Source organism: Geotrypetes seraphini, chromosome 11, assembly GCF_902459505.1.
Source record: "Geotrypetes seraphini chromosome 11, aGeoSer1.1, whole genome shotgun sequence".
Classification (NCBI taxonomy): domain Eukaryota; kingdom Metazoa; phylum Chordata; class Amphibia; order Gymnophiona; family Dermophiidae; genus Geotrypetes; species Geotrypetes seraphini.
Window position 1 is genome coordinate 51,576,021 of NC_047094.1, and position 19,944 is coordinate 51,595,964.

The 19,944-nt window shown below is 41.4% G+C and overlaps 1 protein-coding gene across 4 annotated transcripts in view; it reads left to right on the plus strand.

Moving 5' to 3' along the window:
• LOC117369105 overlaps positions 1–15,186 on the plus strand; it is a 52,292-nt gene extending 37,106 nt beyond the window's left edge. For 3 of the 4 annotated variants that reach the window (XM_033963109.1, XM_033963107.1, XM_033963108.1), the window contains exons 3-6: positions 2,883–3,925; positions 8,744–8,934; positions 12,361–12,495; positions 13,265–15,186. In XM_033963109.1, the coding sequence (XP_033819000.1) occupies positions 3,415–3,925; positions 8,744–8,934; positions 12,361–12,495; positions 13,265–13,681 (1,254 nt within the window). In that variant the 5' untranslated portion in view covers positions 2,883–3,414 and the 3' untranslated portion in view covers positions 13,682–15,186. The remainder of the gene's footprint in view (positions 1–2,882; positions 3,926–8,743; positions 8,935–12,360; positions 12,496–13,264) is intronic. The other variant, XM_033963110.1, reaches the window with a different exon arrangement.
• Positions 15,187–19,944: the final 4,758 nt, after the last annotated feature.

Sequence of the window (19,944 nt, forward strand, 5' to 3'; positions counted from 1 at the left end):
TCTACCACCATTTCTGTAAAGAAGTATTTTCATACATTACTCTTGAACCTATTTCCTCTCCTGGAATTTTCCTTCATTTGAAAAAGACTCGCCTTCTGTACTTTAACGCGACGGAGATATTTAAAAGTCTCTATCATACCTTCTCTCTCCCATCTTTCTTCCAGAGTATACATATTAAGTTCTCTAAGTCTGCTCCCATATGATTTATGACAAAGACCACTCTGATGAATCGGATAAATTTCCTTGTTAGGAAGGTTTCCATAAGTTATGCCTGTTAAGAGGTATTAAAGCATCTTTAGACTGCATTAGTTTTCGCACAATAACTCGGGCTATATTGTTGCCTCTGACTACTTAATTCATTATAAGAGGGCATCACAAAGAAACTTCAGTATAGAATTCTGCTCTTGCAAAATATGGCAGCCAGACTAATTAGTGGGCTAAAACGATTTGACAGAATAACTCCTACACTACGTGATCTGTACAATATCGGATCAAATTCAAATTTGCTTAAATTATTTTTAAGTCATTGGCTGACCAAAATTAATCATCATTAAGTGCCATGTTTCACTCTGAAGGTTCATCAAGGGCAGTAAACTGTCAAAATACAAGAAACAAATTAAGGGTTCCTTTTTATAAAACCGTGGTAGCGCTTTTCCTGCGGCAAGTGCACTGAAGCCCATTCAATTCCTATGGGCTTTGGTGCATTTGCTGCAGGAGAAGCACTACTGTGGCTTTGTAAAAGAGGCCCTAAGTATATTCAAATTAACAAGTAAAAAAACAATTCACTGATAGAGGAATAAGAGATAATAGAATCTTCATGTATAAGACATACATAATATTTCACATACACAATAATTACGTGCAGAGATGACTCTGGACCAAATCCGTATTTAACTCTTCATGTATAAACAATAAGACAGGATGAGCTGGTGAAGAGTAGACTATGCTCAGATGTAAAATTATATAGAAGACATGAGTGGTGGCATATTCTGTCAAGAAAGGTGATCTAATAATTACGCATAGTAATTTGTGTTCTTACAATTCAGTGCAATGGTGTGTGTTCCACATAATTCATTAAAGAATACAAGGGAAAGACGTAAATTGTGTATAGCAAAACATTTTAGAAAAGTACGTCTTGATTGTCCATTCAGAGCAGCAAAGCAGACAAAGTTAAACTTACATGAATGGCCTCAAAAGTCCAAACTCCAAAGGATCAAAAAACGTCCCCAGGGGCCGCAGCTCCTATAAGGGGAACACAGAGAATTCCCTGTGAGCTGATAGCCTTCGCCTGACATAGCACCTTGTGCGAAACAAGGTCGTGCACGGACTCTTGTTGAGAGAGATAAGTTTCTGCTACTGCAGGTCTCCACTTGTGGATTACAACTGTCGCTGATAGAAAGCGGAGCTCTAGGAGGCTGCCCGCGGCTGCGGCGGTTTTAGATAAGTAGCTTGGACTCTTTGTTATATCTTTTTTACATTTCTTTTTTGATGCTGCCTTGCCTTACAAGTGTTCCACAATTATCCTTTTTAAAGCAGCTAGGCTCTTTTGAAGCTGGTGACAGGCAGATTGTGCCTGGATTTCACTCAGGGTTTTTCTCCTGTGCATGGGAGTTTTTTTCCCTGGGGTAATTATTCCGGAGCTGGCCTCTGGGGACGTTTTTTGGTCATTTGGACTTTGAGGCCATTTATGTAAGTTTAACTTTGTCTGCTTTGCTGCTCTGAATGGACAAACAAGATGTACTTTTCTAAAAAGTTTTGCTATTCCATATAATACAGCCATTAACAGAGAACCAAAAGTTAACTTACCCAGAGGGAAACAGAAAATACCTGCTTTGAGAGTAGGTATCAGCTGTTCTTCTATGTTGCTGCTTTGTAAATCAGTGCAGTTCTTGATTGGAAAAGCTGCACGTTTTCCCTCTTAGCAAGAGCTTTAACTACAGATTAAACTCTGGTTCTTATTCTTTTATAGTCATTGCTGAACACTTTACACCTGAGCTATGTTGCATCTTGGTGCATTAGCACCTTTTCTGAATATAATTGTCAGTTCTTTCTGTTTAAGTAATTAAGATACATAAAATGAATAGTTGTTGGGGTTTTAAAAAATTATTATTTCAAAGGAGTCGGAGGTAATGTGTGAGACACACCAAGCAATGAATTAAAGAGCCACAGTCGTATGAATTTTCCTGAAGATTATCCCTAAAGGTTTAACAAGAATGTTTGCATGTTTCCTCTGTCTATTTCCATAACACCACTGGTGTTCTCTGTGTTGTAGAAGATTTCATCAGTAGATCAGAGATCACCCAGTTGAGATTAATGGGTTAACCAATGGATTCAAACGACCTTGTCCAGCTTGATACAATCCATATTCATAGCATTTTGTAAATTTTGTATTATGTATGTTAACCTACTAAAGCATTCCCAGCCTTTGTGACTTTGTGATGTACTTGAGCAGTAAGCCAAGCCTTCAAAGAGCCACCCTAAACTGTATAGCCCTGATTCTATAAATGGCGCTGTTTACAGAATTGTACAAATGGACTTAGCTGCTGGTAGGTGCCTGGACCTTAAGCACCCCTTATTTATACCAGGGTTTTCTTGGCCTAAATACTGGCTCCTAAGTCCGTTTTAGGTGCCCACATAGTATCTGTCTATGCTCTATCCTTAACCATGCCTACCACACAATTTTAATTTAGGCTAATTATCAAGCCAGTTAAGCCTATTAATTATATGCCTAGAATGGCTTGGCATGCTGATCTAGGTGGCTAACTTTAGGTGCTGTTTGTAGAATCTGGGCCTACATGGCTTTTTAAAAATTTTATTTCTTTATTTTTTTTACTTTTGTATGCCTTCAATTTGAACTTGACTTCCTTACTTTTGTCTAACAGTACTATGTGAAAAGCCCTGAAAAGCCACGTAGAGCTGCCGAGTTTCTCTACAAAATCTATCATCTTACCTTGTTTCTGCTACTTTCAAACATGGGCAGTGCTTCTGGGGAATCCAGAAAGACGAGACTAAGGAGAAATAGCTCACTGGAAGACAGCATGTCGTATATTAAAGGCTTCTACTGTTACACTGGAAAAGGGCATGTTTTTTCTTTTTAAATTGGAAGATTCCATAAGGTAAGGTGGTGGTGCTAATTGACATGGTGGCAAAGCTACTATGAACTGGATTATGAAGAAGTATTGTCCTCTGCAGTGTAAATGGTGTACCAAGTTGAACTCGGCCTTATTGGATGTACAGCCTCCTGGTCAACCAATATAATCTCTCCAGCAAGCTGATTGAATGTGAACCTATTGTCCAAGCAGACTCTGGTTGGAGGAAGGTCATTAAGTCTAAGAACTACAGAGAAAGCTATACCGTGTTACCTGAGTTTAAGCATTACCTAGCTACTGCTTTTTACACTCCAGATCTTGCAGGATGGGGCGCCTGGATGAGCAAGCCAAGAAACGCATTGTGGAACTGCGTAAGGCGGGACTCAGCTTCCGCAAAATCAAAAAAGTCTTGGAGCTCAATAACATTCGAGTGACTCCTCAAGCTGTCTACCTGTTCTTAAAACGCAAGAATATAGAACCAGAGCAGGTGGCAGGATTCTCAGTCCCACTGGCAGCTGGGGGTGGCAGAAAAGCAGACGGGGAGCGAACAGCTTGGGAGGAACAGCAACTCTGGAACCTGCTGCATGAAAATGGTCCTGATCTAAGCAAACATCGAGACCCACAGACTTCAGAGAGACAACATGACCCTTCCCTCAGGTCATCTGCACAACCAGCAGGGTGTGCCAGGAGCCCTGAGAGTCTAGACTCCAAAGAAGGGATCAAAATTGTCAGTGTCACTTCACTTTATGAGGACAGCCAACAGTTTGGGAAGGCCTCAGCACCCATGGGACCACCTCTCAGAGTCCAGTTACAGGCGCAACCTCAGCCAAAGAGCAGTAAGTCACACACACTGTACACTATGGGGGTAATTCTCTACAGATCACCTAAAGAAAGGTGCCAGGATGCTGCGTACTAAGTGCAAATTCTATAATGGCAGTTAGGTGCATAATTGCCATTAGCATCTATGCCAGCTCAATGGCTGGTGTAAATGCTTGTGTCCAACTGTTGGTTGTTAGGAGTAACTGCTAGTTCTCTAGAACCTATAAATAAGGGCTAAGCACACTCCCCTGGGTACACATCCCCTTGCAATTCTGTGCTAATAATTTTGCATGCACAATTTGTAGAATACTGACTAAGGGCAGTTATGTGCATAAGTCTAAACTAGTGCCAGGTAACACCACTTAAAGACAATTGGTTAATGCCAATTAGAATGTAATTATTCAATCACATGTATGTTTATAGAATTAGGAGGCATTTGCCTAGTTTTCCTTTTAACCTTTGTATTGCCAAGATGTTTATCACTTTGACATATGATCTAAGGAATTTTGTAGGGGTTTTGCAATAAGTTGTGGTAGGATGCCTTAATTGGACGTTCTTTTCATAAATATTGGGTGGCCTTGGTAAACCTTAGTACCCTTCGTCCCCTTTTTAATTAAAAAAACAAAATGTCGCTGAAGAATAAAGTAGAAAAAAAACCAGTAAGTTAATTAGAAGAATAACTTTCCTTTATTCACTACAGTTGCTGCAGGTTAAAAGCAAATGCCTGACATGGCCATGCTTCACCAAGGATTGCTTTAGGGGCCTACAAAGTACCAGTTGGCTCTAAAAATCCAACCTTGACAAACTGGTAAAATCAGTGTCTTCAACCTGAGTTGTAGTGTAGATTCTTACCAGCTTACTACTGGGTTCCCCCCCCCCCCCCATATTGGATTTTGTTAGACAGCTGCCTTGTTTATTGAAAAATAATGTATCGTATAACATTTTTGTTTTCCAGGAAATGCAATGTTGATTGTAGAAATTGGTGAAACACTTTTTTTTTCTGTGCAGTCTCCCTATCCATAATTCTTGAAATGGTTTCAGGAATGATCAAGTAATCCGAAAGGGGTAGGCAATTCCGGTCCTCGAGAGCCGGAGCCAGGTCAGGTTTTCAGGATATCCACAATGAATATGTATGAGATGGATTTGCATGCATTGCCTCCTTGAGATTCAAATCTATCTCATGCATATTTATTGTGGATCCTGAAAACCTGACCTGGCTCCGGCTCTCGAGGACCGGACTTGCCTACCCCTGGTTGTGCAGTTTGTTTCCAAAGGAGAAATGGGCAGTTGGTTATTGATACCCAAGCTTTTCTTTGTCAGTGTGGTTGAATAGTAAAAAACAAAAGGAATTGACCCTAAAATATCCACAAAGAAGAAAATCCAGAGAAAACAAAAAAAAACAACTCTGTGGAGTGACAATGTTCCTAAATGGACTTTATTTTAAAGTGTCAAAGCTCCAAAGGTACACTGAAAGCATCCACATAAAAATAAATCATCCACATAAAAGCCTTAAAGAACCTAGTCCGCTAGGGATACAGGACCCAACACGGTCTGCGTTTCGACAAAAAGTCTTCTTCAGGGGTCCCTGGGGGGTCCTATAAAGGTGAATACGTGGGAAACGTGTGGTGAGCCGGAAGTGAGACATCGCTTGCATTTGCAATAGAAAGGGCTTTTCTGAATGTAGAGGAATGTCTGACACAAATTTCTTGTACAAAACTTATTCTTAACATCACCCCTTCCATTGGTGTACTAGACCAGTGTTTCTCAACTTCTTCATGCCAAGTACCCCCTATGTCTAATAAATATCAACTGAGTGCTCCGCCCCTGACCATACCCCCATAATACTAATTTCTTCCATCCATTTTTCATATGCACACAATATAATCTTAATACATAATGGTAACCACAAAATTAAAAAAAAACACAAAGCACTGTACGCAGGGAAAATGTTAATTATCATTTATATTCATTTTTTTTTTCAAAGAGGTCAAGGCAGATGACTTTAAAATATGCAATGTCACTTCAGTAACAACTATAGAAAAAGTAGACAAATATAGTGCAAAATATAGACAGCAGATATAAATTCTAAAAACTGACACATTTCGATCACTAAATTGAAAATAAAATCATTTTTCCTACCTTTGCTGTCTGGTGATTCCATGAGTCTCTGGTTGCACTTCCTTCTGACTGTGCATCCAATATTTCTTTCTTTCTGCCTCTTGCATACTTCCTCTCCTCCAGAATTCATTCCATTCCCCGCAAAACTTTTCTTCCTCTTTCCTCCGCACCCTTTGGCAACATGTCTCCCTCTCTCTCTCTCTCTCTTTCACTGTCCATCTGTCTTGAGAGATCCAGCCATCTCTCCCACCCTCTCTATTGTCACATCCAACATTTCTCCCTCTCTCATCCCCCGGATCAAGTGCAGCATTTTTCACCACTGCCACCAGCTCCATGCTCATTTCTCCTTCTATCACCTCTCCCAACACAATGCCACATCTCTCCCTCCACTATGTCCCAACATTCCTCCCCCTTGCAATCCCCTTCAATCTGTCCCTCTGTTCCCTCTCTACCACCATATCCAACATGTCTCCCTCTCTTCCCCATGCATCTCTTTGTATGACCAATTTTCCTCTTTTTTTTCCTTTTCCCATGTATCACCATCTTTCCCTCTCATTCACATACTCATTTCCTTCATTCCGATTAAAAGTTTTTGATTTTTAATTGGGGTTTTGTTTTTTTTGCGTCCTTTGGGCTCATCTCAGCCTGTTTTCAGTCCGGGAGCATCATATAAATTTATTTTTACCATCTACCACACCTTCAAAAAGATATAAACAGGATGGAGTTGGTCCAAAGGAAGGTTACTAAAATAGTTGGTGGTCTTCATCATAAGAGGTATGGGGACAGACTTAAAGATCTCAATATGTGTTTAAATACCTACATGGCATAAATACGCATGAGACAAATCTCTTATTTGAAAGGAAGCTCTGGAATGAGAGGGCACAGAATAAAGTTAAGATGTGATAGGCTCAGGAGTAATCTTAGGAAATACTTTTTACAGACAAGAGTAGTAGATGCATGGAATAGACTTCTCAGTAGAGATGATGGAGACAAAGACTGTGTCTGAATTCAAGAAAGCTTGGAACAGGCACAAGGGATCTCGTAGGGAAAGGAGGAGATAGTGAATTGGCAGACTGGATGGGCCATTTGGCCTTTATCTGCATTCATATTCCTATGTTTTATGGTATCCAGATTTATGAAAGGTCTTTACCATGCCAAGTCACCTATCAAACCTCCTCCAGTGTCTTGGGACCTTAATGTTATCCTTTCCACTCTCGTGAAGCTTCCATTTGAACCGCTCTCGACTTTATCCCTCGGGCATCTCATTTGGAAGGTAGTCTTCCTCATAGCTCATACTTCTGCATGAAGAGTCAGTGAACTTCAAGCACTTGTATCAGATTCTCCTTATATGACGTTCTACCACGATAGAGTAGTTCTCTGTACTCATCCCAAGTTCCTCCTGAAAATTGTCTCAGAATTTCATCTCAACCATACTATTGTTCTTCCTGTATCCCTAGCGAACTAGGTTCTTTAAGGCTTTTATGTGGATAACCTATTTTTATGTGGATGATTTTGGTGTACCTTTGGAACTTTGACTCTTTCAAATAAAGTCCATTTAGGAACATTGTCACTCCACAGAGTTTTTTTTGTTTTCTCTGGATTTTCTTCTCTGTGGATATCTTGGGGTCAATTCTTTTTGTTTTTTTGCATGGAGCCTAAGGCCCAGATTGGTTCAGATGCTTAAGATTCCTCCCAGGGGGCATCTGAGCCAATCAAGTCTGTTACGTAAAGCCTGTTCCTACAAACACTTTAGAACTTTGTTGAAAACCTATCTTTTTTTTCAAAGTATCTGGCTAACTAGTTTTAGGCGTTTCTTATGTCATTTTATTGTTAACCACATTGAACTTCTGGTTACGCAGTTTATAAGCATGATGTTATGTTATGGCAAATTTGTTTCGGATGCTCCTAGCAGCAGACAAGGATCTTCCTGAGAGATTAGGTGTTGAACCTGTCTTGTTTTCATTAGTAGGAAATTTGCATCTTAAGTTTTTGTCCGAGGTAGGATGCCCACTCTACATAGTTGTGCTTCAGGGAAGCTTATGAGGGAGAAGTCCTTGAATTTACAGGTCACCATTTCTAATTTTTCTCTATTTCCTTCTAGAAATCAGAAGCTGATTATTTAGACTTCCTGAGCTCTTTGCATACGAGTTTTGTTCATTGATTATTACCATGAACTGTGCCTTATGCTTTTGTTAGTACTCCCTCATGAGCAACAGGTGCTTGGTGTCATAATCCTCCCTGCTGGATTTCAAAAGCTACACCTTTAACTTCATAAGATGCTGTTTTTTGGCAGCAGGAAAATATTCATTTCACATCTCCAGTAATAGTACATATCCAGTTATGTGTCTGTTGCTACAAATCATTGTAAAGCATATTACATTACATTACATTAGGGATTTCTATTCCGCCATTACCTTGCGGTTCAAGGCGGCTTACAAAAAGATTTATAAAATGGGGTTACAATGTAGGAATTGAAGATACATTAGAGTGGCAGTTAGGTAGTTTCGAGGTAAGGATAATTACAGTTTACAGTAAATTGTGTACATGGAGGTAAAATTAGGTGAAGTTAGGGCTGATTTAGGAGTTTCTTAAAAAGTATTGTTTTTATTTCTTTTCTGAATGTCTTGTAGTCTGATGTGGTCATCAGTAGTTTGGAATCATAATTGATCTGAGGCACTCCTCGCATACTATTATATACCAAATATGAATTTTCCCAGGTGACTGTGCTGTGAGTTCTGGAAATCAGCCTTCCATGTCTGCCAGCCGCCCTACATCAGGTCTGCCTGTGCAAGCCCCACCACCAAATCAGCTGAACAGCCGGGGTAGGGCACCTTTTGCCCTGCCCAGGAATCCTGCCCTAATTGTGAGAAAGAAGATTGTGGACAGAGCCATCCACCTCCAGAAAAAGGTAAGAGGGGGCAGAGATGTATACCAGAGCAGTGGGTCAATGGAATGTTACTGGATGGTTGTTCCAAGTTATAGATGACTACCATTGGGAGTTAGGTTATAATTCCAAATGCTGTTCAATACATACATGGATTTGGATTTTAGATTTAATTAATTGCCTTGAGCTCTCATTTGGCAAAGGTGAATTATAATTTATTTATTTCACATTTACTATACTGTTATAACTGTACAGGACAGACCTAAGTGGTTTACAGTCTAAAATCATAAAAGGAAATTAATGACAGTATAATATTAGGAAAGAATATCAGGGTGAAGAACATACAAAAGGACAGGGGAGGACAATGTGTCTGCAGGAGTAAGCCAACTGCACTGAGGCCCTACACCTTCATGTTATCCAGAGGAGAAAGCTTGGGAGAACATCCATGTCTTAACTGCTACTTTATATTCTTTGAGCAAAGGTGTGCTAAAAATAGAAAGTGGGAGAGAATTCCAAGTGAATGGCTGTGATGTAAAAATGTCTCGTGAATTCTAGCTGAGCCTTATGGGGTCCTGGCAAGACGAGGCAAAAGTCATTCAGTGAACGCAAAAGACAGGTTGGACAATAAGGGATAGTTAATGAGGCAAGGTAGTCCAGTACCCCAAAATGGTAAGTTTTAAAAGTCATAAGAAGTATCTGTACTTTGTAAGTGATTCTTTGTTTGATTGGGAGCCAGTAATGAGATTTTAAAACTTGAAACATTATCATACTAGCCTGCCTTACAGAGGAGTCTTAAGGTCATGTTTTGAAAAGTTTGTAATATTTGTACAGTGCAGTCTGGTAGACCCACGTAGATTGTTGCAGTAATCCAGTCTAGAGAAAAAAAAAAGAATTAAGAAGTGAATATTGTCTTGATCAAAAAGGTGACAGATTGAATGCAGTTAGCGGAAGGCAAAGAAATTTGCTTTGGTTAAAGCAGAAACCTGTGGGATAAATGGTAATTGTGAGTTTAAATATTACCCCTAAATACCAGAAGTTATCAATCGGAGTGATCTTGTTACCAAAAAGTGTAAGAGGCCGAAAGGGCTTTCAATGTTTCTGAAGCAATGCAAAATACAGTATCTTGCCCAAGCTCTACAAGGAGTATCAGTGGGAGAAGCAGGATTTGAACCCTGAATTCTCTGGTTCTCAGAACTCCTGCTCCACTAGGTTACTCATCTACAACCAGTCTAGGAGAGTCCAGTCCATCCAGATAGTAAATTCTACAAAATGAATGTATGAAATGACCTAGATTAGAAAACCTACATTTGACTCAAAAATCAATGTCTTCAATCTCATGCTCTTAAGCATGAGTTAATTTTTTTTTCTTTTGCATAAGAGGTTTGTTTGTGAATCTTAGATATAATGGACAGGAAGGAAGTGCAACAGTCTGTTGAGAATGTTACACTGCCAAGCACGGGGAAAAAGAGTTATCAAACCAGGTACAGGCATGTGACGGAAGCTTTTTTTGTCTGAAGAAGAAAATGAGTGAATTTATTTTAAAATATATATTGTGCACCAGTCCACAGGTGCAATAAATTGAAGTTGCTTATGTGTAATGAAGTTTCTTGGCAAGGTAGGAAGGAAGTAAAAAGATTATGAAGACCTGCTTGCCCAATGGCACTGTCCATTACATGTCCTCAGTGAAAGATGAGGATTGACATGGTATTGGTTTGAGATAGTGGATAGAGATATGACCTGGGAAGGGAAGACTAGCTTGCTTGTAACAGAAATCAATGCATTGTACAACTCAATTAAATAGGGTAAGCTTCATCATGGAAACACTTGGTTTGATTGGGTTGTAGGAGATATAGGAGGTTTTGGTAGCATGAATATAGTACGAGAATGTGGCAGTCCAGATTGTGCAATATGGGCTCTGCTGGTCCAGAATGTGAACGGATATGAAATTCCAAGATCACTTTCTGGAGAAACTTAGGATAAGTGCAGTGAACTTCCTAATTAAAAACAAAAAAACAATACCCTGGGTGAACAGGTGATAGTGTTCACTGACTTGCATGTAAAGGTGAGTGCAGTAATGACGAACACCATTTTCCAGGTAACAGATTTGAGAGAAAAGCTGCATAATGGCTCAGGAGGGCTGCAAGCATTGTATTGAGATCCCACAATGGGAGTGGAAAATGAATGAAACTGTCTTGTATTGAGAAACCTGGGCCCCTCATGAACCATGAAATCAAAGGATAGAAGGATAGATGGAAACCATCTATCCATGTGGCATTGAAACGCTGCAATGGCTGAGAGGTGTACTCTGTTACCATTAGCCTAAGGCTTCAGGCCTACCCAGAGTGTAGCCAAAGACCTCTGAGAGATATTTAGTCTGCTTGCATCCTACCATTTATGAGGCATAGTTTACATATGAAGGGCTCAAGACTACAATACAATAGGACTCTGACACCTAGGCTCCATGGGCCAAATTAGGAGACATCAGATCAAATAAACCAAATTGTGGCATAGAAGATGCTGGAAAAGAGAGAATTCAGATATATAAACATAGACTCGCCCAGAATAATAGGACACACGCTCTCTCTCTCTCATATACACATACAAAATTGTTACATAGGAGAAAGTTCATTTACTGTGAGGTTTGTGTGTATGTGATCCAGAGATGAATATGGAAGCTTAGAATTCAGACTGCTGGACCTCAGGAGGGTAACTTTGTTTCTATATTGCCACCTCTAATTTGAAATATGATTTTCTTAGAGTGTAAAAGTGCTTTTTGGTTGTACTTGACTATAAATCCAGAGGTGTGAATTCAGTTAAGGTAGGGAAATGGTGTGATTTAACTGTTAGAATGTGATGCTAGGAGTTGGGCGATATCTTTTTTTTTTTTTAATTCTTTTTTCATTTTAAAACTGACAAACAAGTGATTAATATTAAAACATTACATTACTAATAAAATATACAGCACTTGACATTCTTATACATATAATCCATTAAAGTAGAAATTATAACCCTTTCCCCCCCACCCAACAATTCTTCAACAGAAATCCAATCATTAAATAAAAATATTAATCATCCAATTTCCCCCCTCCCCTCAATAAAATACATGTATCCATCAGAAAGGAAAACGATGTTCATTCATTACAATAATTCTCTAATGGCCCCCAGATCTTTATAAAGTTGTTATAATTAACTTTCTGTACAGCAATTGGGTGATATCTTGAGTAAAGTACTAGGTCCCTTGAATTGCTTTACTAATGGATAATATTTTCCTCGCACTGTTTTCCTTACATTTTAAGTGTCAAATGTGCCAGCTGGGTCTCTGTAAGCAGCAGCGTTAAAGCAACAGTTTTTTTTATTTTCTTTAGATGAAAGCAGCTCGGTAAGTACAAGTTAATCAGCCTTACAGGTTTAAATACAATTATTTCTCTTAATCTCTCATTCCTCCCACAGGTAACTATTCAGAATGGACATTCTGTGTCTAGCTCTGCAGCTGTGCTGCCATTCCTGGTAGAAGTTCAGTCCTCTGGCCAAACTCCCAGAATAACTCAGACTGCCCTACCTCCATCCCGCATCCTTAATGCATATGTAAGTATAACAGGTTCTTCCGTTGCAAAGACATAGGAACCTGTGTCTGTACTCTAGAATAATCACTTAGAGTACAGACACAGGAATCTGTACTCTAGAGTCTAGATAATTATCCCCTGGTCACAAGTTGCTTGCAGAAGGATGTCAATCACATCTTTCAGCTCCTCCTCCTTCACCAGTGGTGTATATAATGCCCTCTTCAGTTTTCCTTTTGCAAGCGAGTTGAGAAGATGTGTTCTGATAGGCTGCTTTGGTACAAACTGAAGAGGGAACTATACTTCACTGGTGAAGGATGAGGAAATGAAAGATGTGATTGACATCCTTCTGCAAGCAACTCGGGACCAGGGGATAATCACCTAGAGTACAGAATCCTATGTCTTCTAACAGAAAGAAGATTATCCAGGTAAGAACCTAATCTTCCATTCAGGGCTAGCTATCTTTCTTTTTTCCTACAATCTTGTCCCTTATTCTTGTATAGCCAATTAACAGGATAGTGTCGTCCCTGCTATTTAGTCTTCCACATTTTCTTCTAGTCAAGCCACCTTTGCTTCCATAGCTGTTTTATGACTTCTAGCTTGTGTAGGAGCAATTTACCATAGCAGTTAGTGTGTAGTATCAATTAGACCTCTCTTTTTCCCCTTAAATTCTTATGGCATTAGTGACATAGGGCCTGCAATACTTCACTTTTGTATTTATGATCTTAGAATAGAGAGGATATGAAGGCTAATTCTGTTTTCAAAGAGTAATCTCTTGTTTTTAATTTTAAAAGGTAAAGGATGTCAGTACTCAGACTGAAACAGCAGCCCTTTCCTGTGCCCATAATAATTCAAGCCCTCTATGGAACGGGCAGATTTTGACATCCCCCCACTCCACAGGTGTCAGTTCACAGGTGCTCACAGAAAAGCTGGAAGCAGTGCACTCAGGTGTGCAGAAGCTAACTCAAGCACTGAATGCCATTGCAGAGAGGCAGCGCTGTATGGAGCGTCAGCAGGAGCAGCAGCAGCGCTTCCAGCAGGAGGTGCTCATGACACTTCAGCAGCTCAGCTCTACTCTGAGCCACAGCCAGGTGCCCACACTTGGACACAGCCAACCATCACGAAGTCAGAACTGTATCCCATATGGAAACATGCCAGACCCTACGCCTGCCATGCCCAGCTTTGGTGAATTTAAGATGGAGCTTCTCTGATCACAGCTCAAAGAGGAAGGGACTGGGATAGCAGGTACAAGGGAGAGAAGCCAGTTAATATTGGCATTGGGAAGAGTATACAGCAGCATACGCTGGATGAACTGTTTATTTCCCAGCTTTGCATCTGCAGTGATGCTGTGGTTGCTGCCTGTGTGTAGATTTAGCTATTTTCAGAGTATGTATTGCGCAAGCTAATACATACAAAGTAGGATGAGAATTGCACAGATGCCATATTAATCTCCTTTGGTGGGACCTTGTGACTCTTTTACCCACCTTTAAGTGAGGTCATCATGTAATAGCAGAAGCTCCAGAACTGAAATGTTAATATTTTGTCGCAATGTAGATATACCACCTTGGATTCAGGGGTCTCATTTTTATCTGGATTGTGATATATTATAGTCTTAGGTTTGAGCTTCAGAGAAGCATCTTATTTTCTGTAGTCTCTCATACATAAAATAGGGTAAATAGATGATATGCTATGAAAGAAAAGAGGTTTTATTTCCTGGGCTTTGCATTTAATGAAGGATATTAACATGGTAACACACACAACTGCCAGCTTGTTGGTTACTAGTAGATGAGTATATTCAATACTAATCCAGATAGCAACGTGGAAGGCACTTTAGAAAATCAAATATTTTAAAAGATTTACAGTTTAAACTTATACTAACTGGAAGGGAATGCAAGAGAGTGGACTGCATTGAAAGAATCTTCAGAGCTGCTGCCTTTTGCATTATGGGTGGTATGGCCTGTCTGTTTTTATTTGTCATAGAAAAAGTACAAAGGCCCAAGCTTGATTTTTGTGTGTAAAAGAGTGGGGGAAAACAGAGCCAAAAGAATAGCAAGGTTGGCTAAAATAGTGTTTTCCCACCTCAGTTATATGCAGATCCACTGGAGTTCTGACAACCCAACCAGCTTAGGGGAAACACAGCAGAGTTATACATTTGTAATAAAGCAAATTTGTTTGCCTGTAATTGATATTCTCCATAGGTAACAGCCTAAACTGGATCCTAGCGGGTGACTGTGCACATGAAAGATCCTATTTTGAGTAATCCAAAAACTCATCTTTCATTCACTTTTTTGCTTATAGCTTAGGAGACAGCTTCTTGGAATTGGCATTGCATCTCTGAACGATTTATCATGTTAGACCAGGGATGGTCTGTGGGGGTTGTGGGCTTGTTACTGTAATAGCTATAAAGCATAACTACCGGTATATGCAAAAAAATAAACCAAAACACAACAACCAACAAAGCTACTCCCTGTATAGGGATGGCTATACTCTATAGAGAATCCCCAGTTACAGGTAAATAATTTTTGTTTTTCATATTAAGAAGCATGCTTACGGAGCATCCCATAATTGAGGGCTCATCTGGAAAGAGGAAAAAAGGGAGATGGCTTTGAACTGAAAAGTCCTAAAACTGCCTGACCAAATACAATTTTTCTCTAAGATATGTTGTCCAGGTGCTAATGTAATGTGGAGAGGGAGATTAAAAACTGATGGTCTTGTAGTGGTTTTTTTTATTTGGAACTAAAGCCAGAAGAGCATCAGCTGCGTCTTACCCATGTCATGGAACTGAAGACCATGGGAGTACACTCTGCAGTCTACTAGCCAATTTAACAAACTGTGTGTGTGTTATTTTTTATTCCCCACCCAGTCTTTTTGAGTCAAAAGATACAAAAAAAAAAAAAAAAGTATTTACAATTAAGTTTGGGTATTTAAAAAAATAAGTAAGAGTGCATTTGCAATTCAAGATCTGCAATGCTTGTTCCCCTCCTAAGTGTTTAAGGACTGGGAAAACAGAAACTACTTTTGACAGAAATGTGTTCTGAGAAGCACCCTTATGAAAGAACTGGAGGAATGGCGAATACAAGACCAGCATCTTAATCTTAGTCTGTTTAACATGCTGACACGTCACTTTGGCAGTTTTATTTAAGGGGGTGCGGAGCAAGGCAAGGGCCTTCAAATGAGGCTTCATATGTTGAAATCAGAACATTTAGTTCACAGGAACTTCTGAGTAGATGTTTCACTTTTAGAGGCCCTTTGTGAAAACAGATATCAATAGGTGTAGTGAGACAGCTTGTCCTCCAGATAGAGTGTAATACACTGCTGCCTCGATAGACTTTTACTTAGGTACTAAAGTAAGATGAGGACTGGGGAAGAAGATACTTCAGTGGTAATCTCTGACGGAAATGGAAGGGATTTAAATTCATCCCTGTACACTAGAGCAAAAAACTTAATTGAAAACCATAAGAACTCCTGCTAGAGGCTTTCCCATAAGCAACCTTTCATTTAATGGAGTAGATCAAGGTTCATATTGGCTGACATTTAAATATCCATGCTATCAGAACTAGCACTGGATGTTCATATGGAGAATCTCGATTAAGAAATCAACAGGGCATGCTGTTTGGTTGAGTTTCCATAGCAGCTCTACTCCAAGATCAGACAGAAAGACAACCATACTTAATGAAATTAGTGATGCTGTAAAGATTATTTTGATGGTGGTCTGTTTCACTTTCAGAATCATGTATTTTTTTTATTTATTGAGGTTTATTAACCACCTTTTATGAAGAGATTCACCCAAAGCGGTGTTCAGCAGGTATAATTCAACATAAAACTTAACAATCTTGTTAACAGCACAACAGTAGTAAAAGGCCAAATCTAAACATAAATACAATGAATGAGGTAGAGTTAAAATCAGTAAATTGAAACTTAATATTATCCCAGGACAAGCAGGCAGCATATTATTAACTGATGGGTGACGGCACCGACGGAGCCCCGGTACGGACAATTTTAGAATGATTGCACTCTAAGAACTTAGAAAGTTCTAGTTAGGCCGCACCGCGCATGCGCGAGTGCCTTCCCGCCCGATGGAGGCGCGCGGTCCCCAGTTTCTTAGTTTCCGCGGAGCTAAGAAGAAGCGTTTTTTTCAACGGCCTTTGAAAAACTTCTCCTTGCCTTTCCGCTCACGCGTTTTTTCCTTGAGAGTTCCTCTCTCTTCTTTCTTTTTATTTTCCTTTTCAAATTAAAAAAAAAAATACATTTCTTTTTTCCGTCTCGCCCCGGCGGGGCCTGTTGCCACCATCGAAGCCTCCGCCTTCGATTTAGCGGAGGCCGTCTTTACCTTCATGCCCCCGCAGCTGGGCTTTAAGAAGTGTCAACGGTGTGCACGTCCCATCTCCCTGACCGACCCCCACAATTGGTGTCTACAGTGCCTGGGTCCGGATCACAGGGCTTCTATTTGCACCCGTTAAATAAACAAATTCAGCAAAAAATGCTCTTTGGTGCCGATATGACTGATCTCTCGGCATCTACCCCGACGTCGGCAGCCCCTTCTAAATCGGCACTGACTTCTTCGCATGACATCGTTCCAGTGTCGCACCCTCCAGGTAAGTCAGCTAAGAAGCCTTCCTCTTCCCTGGAGAGGCCTCCAGTCGCTCCGGCAGCGAGTCCAATCCTGACGACTTCGAGACGCCCTTGTAAACGCTCCGCCCCTATAGAGGTGAATGCATCTTCATCAGCCTCCTCATCCTCCGGCCTCCTCATCCTCTGGGCGTCGAGCGGCACTGCAGGTACCGTAGAAAAAGAAAGCGATACCGGTGCCTTCTTTGGATGATCGTATTGCGGCCATCCTCCAAGTCCAACTCAAAGAGCAATTACAGCAGCTTCTTCCTGCTCTGTTGGCACCGAACCTTCCAGTCCCAGTCCGGACTGAGCCTCCGGTACCAGTCCGATCTGAAATTCCGGTACCAGTCTGATCTGATCTGCTGGTACCGGTTACAGAGCAGCCTCTCTTATCAGCTTCCACTCTGTCGGTACCGGTGCATGCCGCCTTTTCGATCTCTATGCCTGTGTTATCTGCAGAAACGAGAGGCCTGCACCGTGCTGTTCAAACGACATCTGAGCAGCCACAGCCTTCTGTACATTCCCAGCACCGGTCCCTTCTCACTTCTCTGGGTACTGCTTCTCTGCGGTCCGGGAAGTCGGTGCGCAAAACTTTACATACTGAGCCTTCGACACCGGGCTCCCGGGGTCGGGACTCTCAGATATGTGATCCTGATCTGTGGGACAACTCCGAAGAGCCTCTGGTGTCTGATGACGAGGCTTCTTTGGCTGAGGATGATCCTTCTATCCAGGAACCTTCTAAACCTGATCAATCCTCCTTCACACACTTTTTGAAGGAGATGTGTGACTCCCTCTGTATTCCTTTGGAGGCTGAATCCAAGAAATCTAAGGCATTCCTTGAGGCTTTGGACTTTGATCAGCCTCCAAAGGAATTTCTTAAATTGCCCCTCCATGACATTTTGAGGGAAACTTTTTATAAAAATTTGGAGACACCTTTAACCATCCCTGGTGCTCCTCGCAAGTTAGACACTTTGTATAAGGTTATTCCCATTCTGGGCTTTGACAAGCCCCAACTGCCCCATAAATCCTTGCTGGTAGTCTACTCTCAAGAAGACTGCGGGCACTAGTGTCTATGCTTCTGTCCCTCCTGGCAGAGAGGGAAAGGCCATGGATAAGTTTGGCAAGCGTTTATATCAAAATGCTATGCTAGCCAATCGCTCAGGTAATTATGCCTTTCATTTCTCTTTTTACCTGAAGCACCTCATTCAACAACTGGCTCCCTTTGAGAAGTATCTCCCTGAACGGAAAATACCTTTATTTCACCAATATACTTCCAGTTTGTTACAGCTCCGAAGGTTCATGGTCCGTTCAATCTACGACACCTTAGAACTGACCTCGAGGGCTATGGCGATGGCTGTTGCTATGCGCCGTTTAGCTTGGCTTAGGGTTTCGGAGCTCGATGTCAACCACCAGGATCGCCTTGCCAATGCTCCTTGCCTCGAGGACGAGTTATTTGGTGACTCTCTAGACACTACCACACAAAAATTGTCTGCACATGAGACTAGATGGGACACTTTCCTGAAAAACAAAAAGAAGCCTCCCCCTGCTCGGCCTTTTCGCCAACAATCTTCTTATCAACGCCGCTACTCTGCTCGTCCCCTACCACCTGCTCCTCAGCAACCTCGACGACAACGTCGGCAACAACGCCAGCAGCCTCGTGCTCAACAGCAGCAACCGGTGAAACCTCCTGCCCAACCTAAGTCTACTCAACCCTTTTGACTTCATTCTCCAGGGCCTAGCAAGTCTTCCACCATCTTCCGCTCTGCCTCAACCCATAGGAGGACGTCTTCCCACTTTCCTCAGCCGTTGGGAACGCATCACTTCAGACCAGTGGGTTCTAAACATCATTCGTCACAGCTATTCTCTCAACTTTCAGACTCTTCCCACCCTCAGTCCTCCAAAAGAATCTGCTTTGAACACATCTCAGTCCTCCCTCCTCCTTCAGGAAGTCCAATCCCTTCTTCTTCTGAACGCCATCGAGGAAGTTCCCCTAGATCAGAAGGGGCAGGGATCCTACTCCTGCTATTTTCTGGTCCCCAAAAAAACCAGGGACCTCAGATCCATATTAGATCTCAGAGATCTCAACAAATGCTTGGTCAAAGAAAAATTCAAAATGCTCTCTCTATCCACACTTTATCCTCTTCTCACTCAGGGCGACTGGCTATGCTCCCTCAATCTCAAGGAGGCCTACACTCACATCCCGGTCAATCTGACCTCCAGACAGTACCTCAGGTTTATGATCAATCACTGTCATTACAGTACAAGGTGTTGCCCTTCGGTCTAGCTTCCTCTCCCAGGGTTTTCACAAAATGTCTCATTGTGGTGGCCGTGTTTCTACTCTCTCACATCTCCAAGTCTTCCCTTACATGGACGACTGGTTAATAAAGGCTCCTTCATCTCAGGAAGTGGCTCATGCTACCAACCAGACCATCCTTTTTCTCCAACTTCTGGGTTTCGAGATCAACATGCCCAAGTCACATCTCATCCCCACTCAGTGGCTTCAGTTCATTGGAGCGATCTTGGACACTGTTCTCATGAGGGTGTTTCTTCCATCCAACCTCCTTCAGACCCTTCTTCATCTCTGTCAGCAGGTGCTCCCACAGCTTTCCATCTCTGCAAAACAAATGATACTCTTGGGTAACATGGCCTCAACAGTTCATGTCACCCCCTTCGCACATCTTCACCTGCGCACTCCTCAATGGACTCTAGCTACCCAATGGTCCCAGGCGACGGATCCTTGTTCGTGACACATATCTGTGACATCGTCTCTTCGACAGTCTCTGCAATGATGGTTGAAATCTTCCAATCTCTCCAGAGGCCTTCTGTTCCATCTGCCTCCTCATCATCTAGTCATCACCACAGA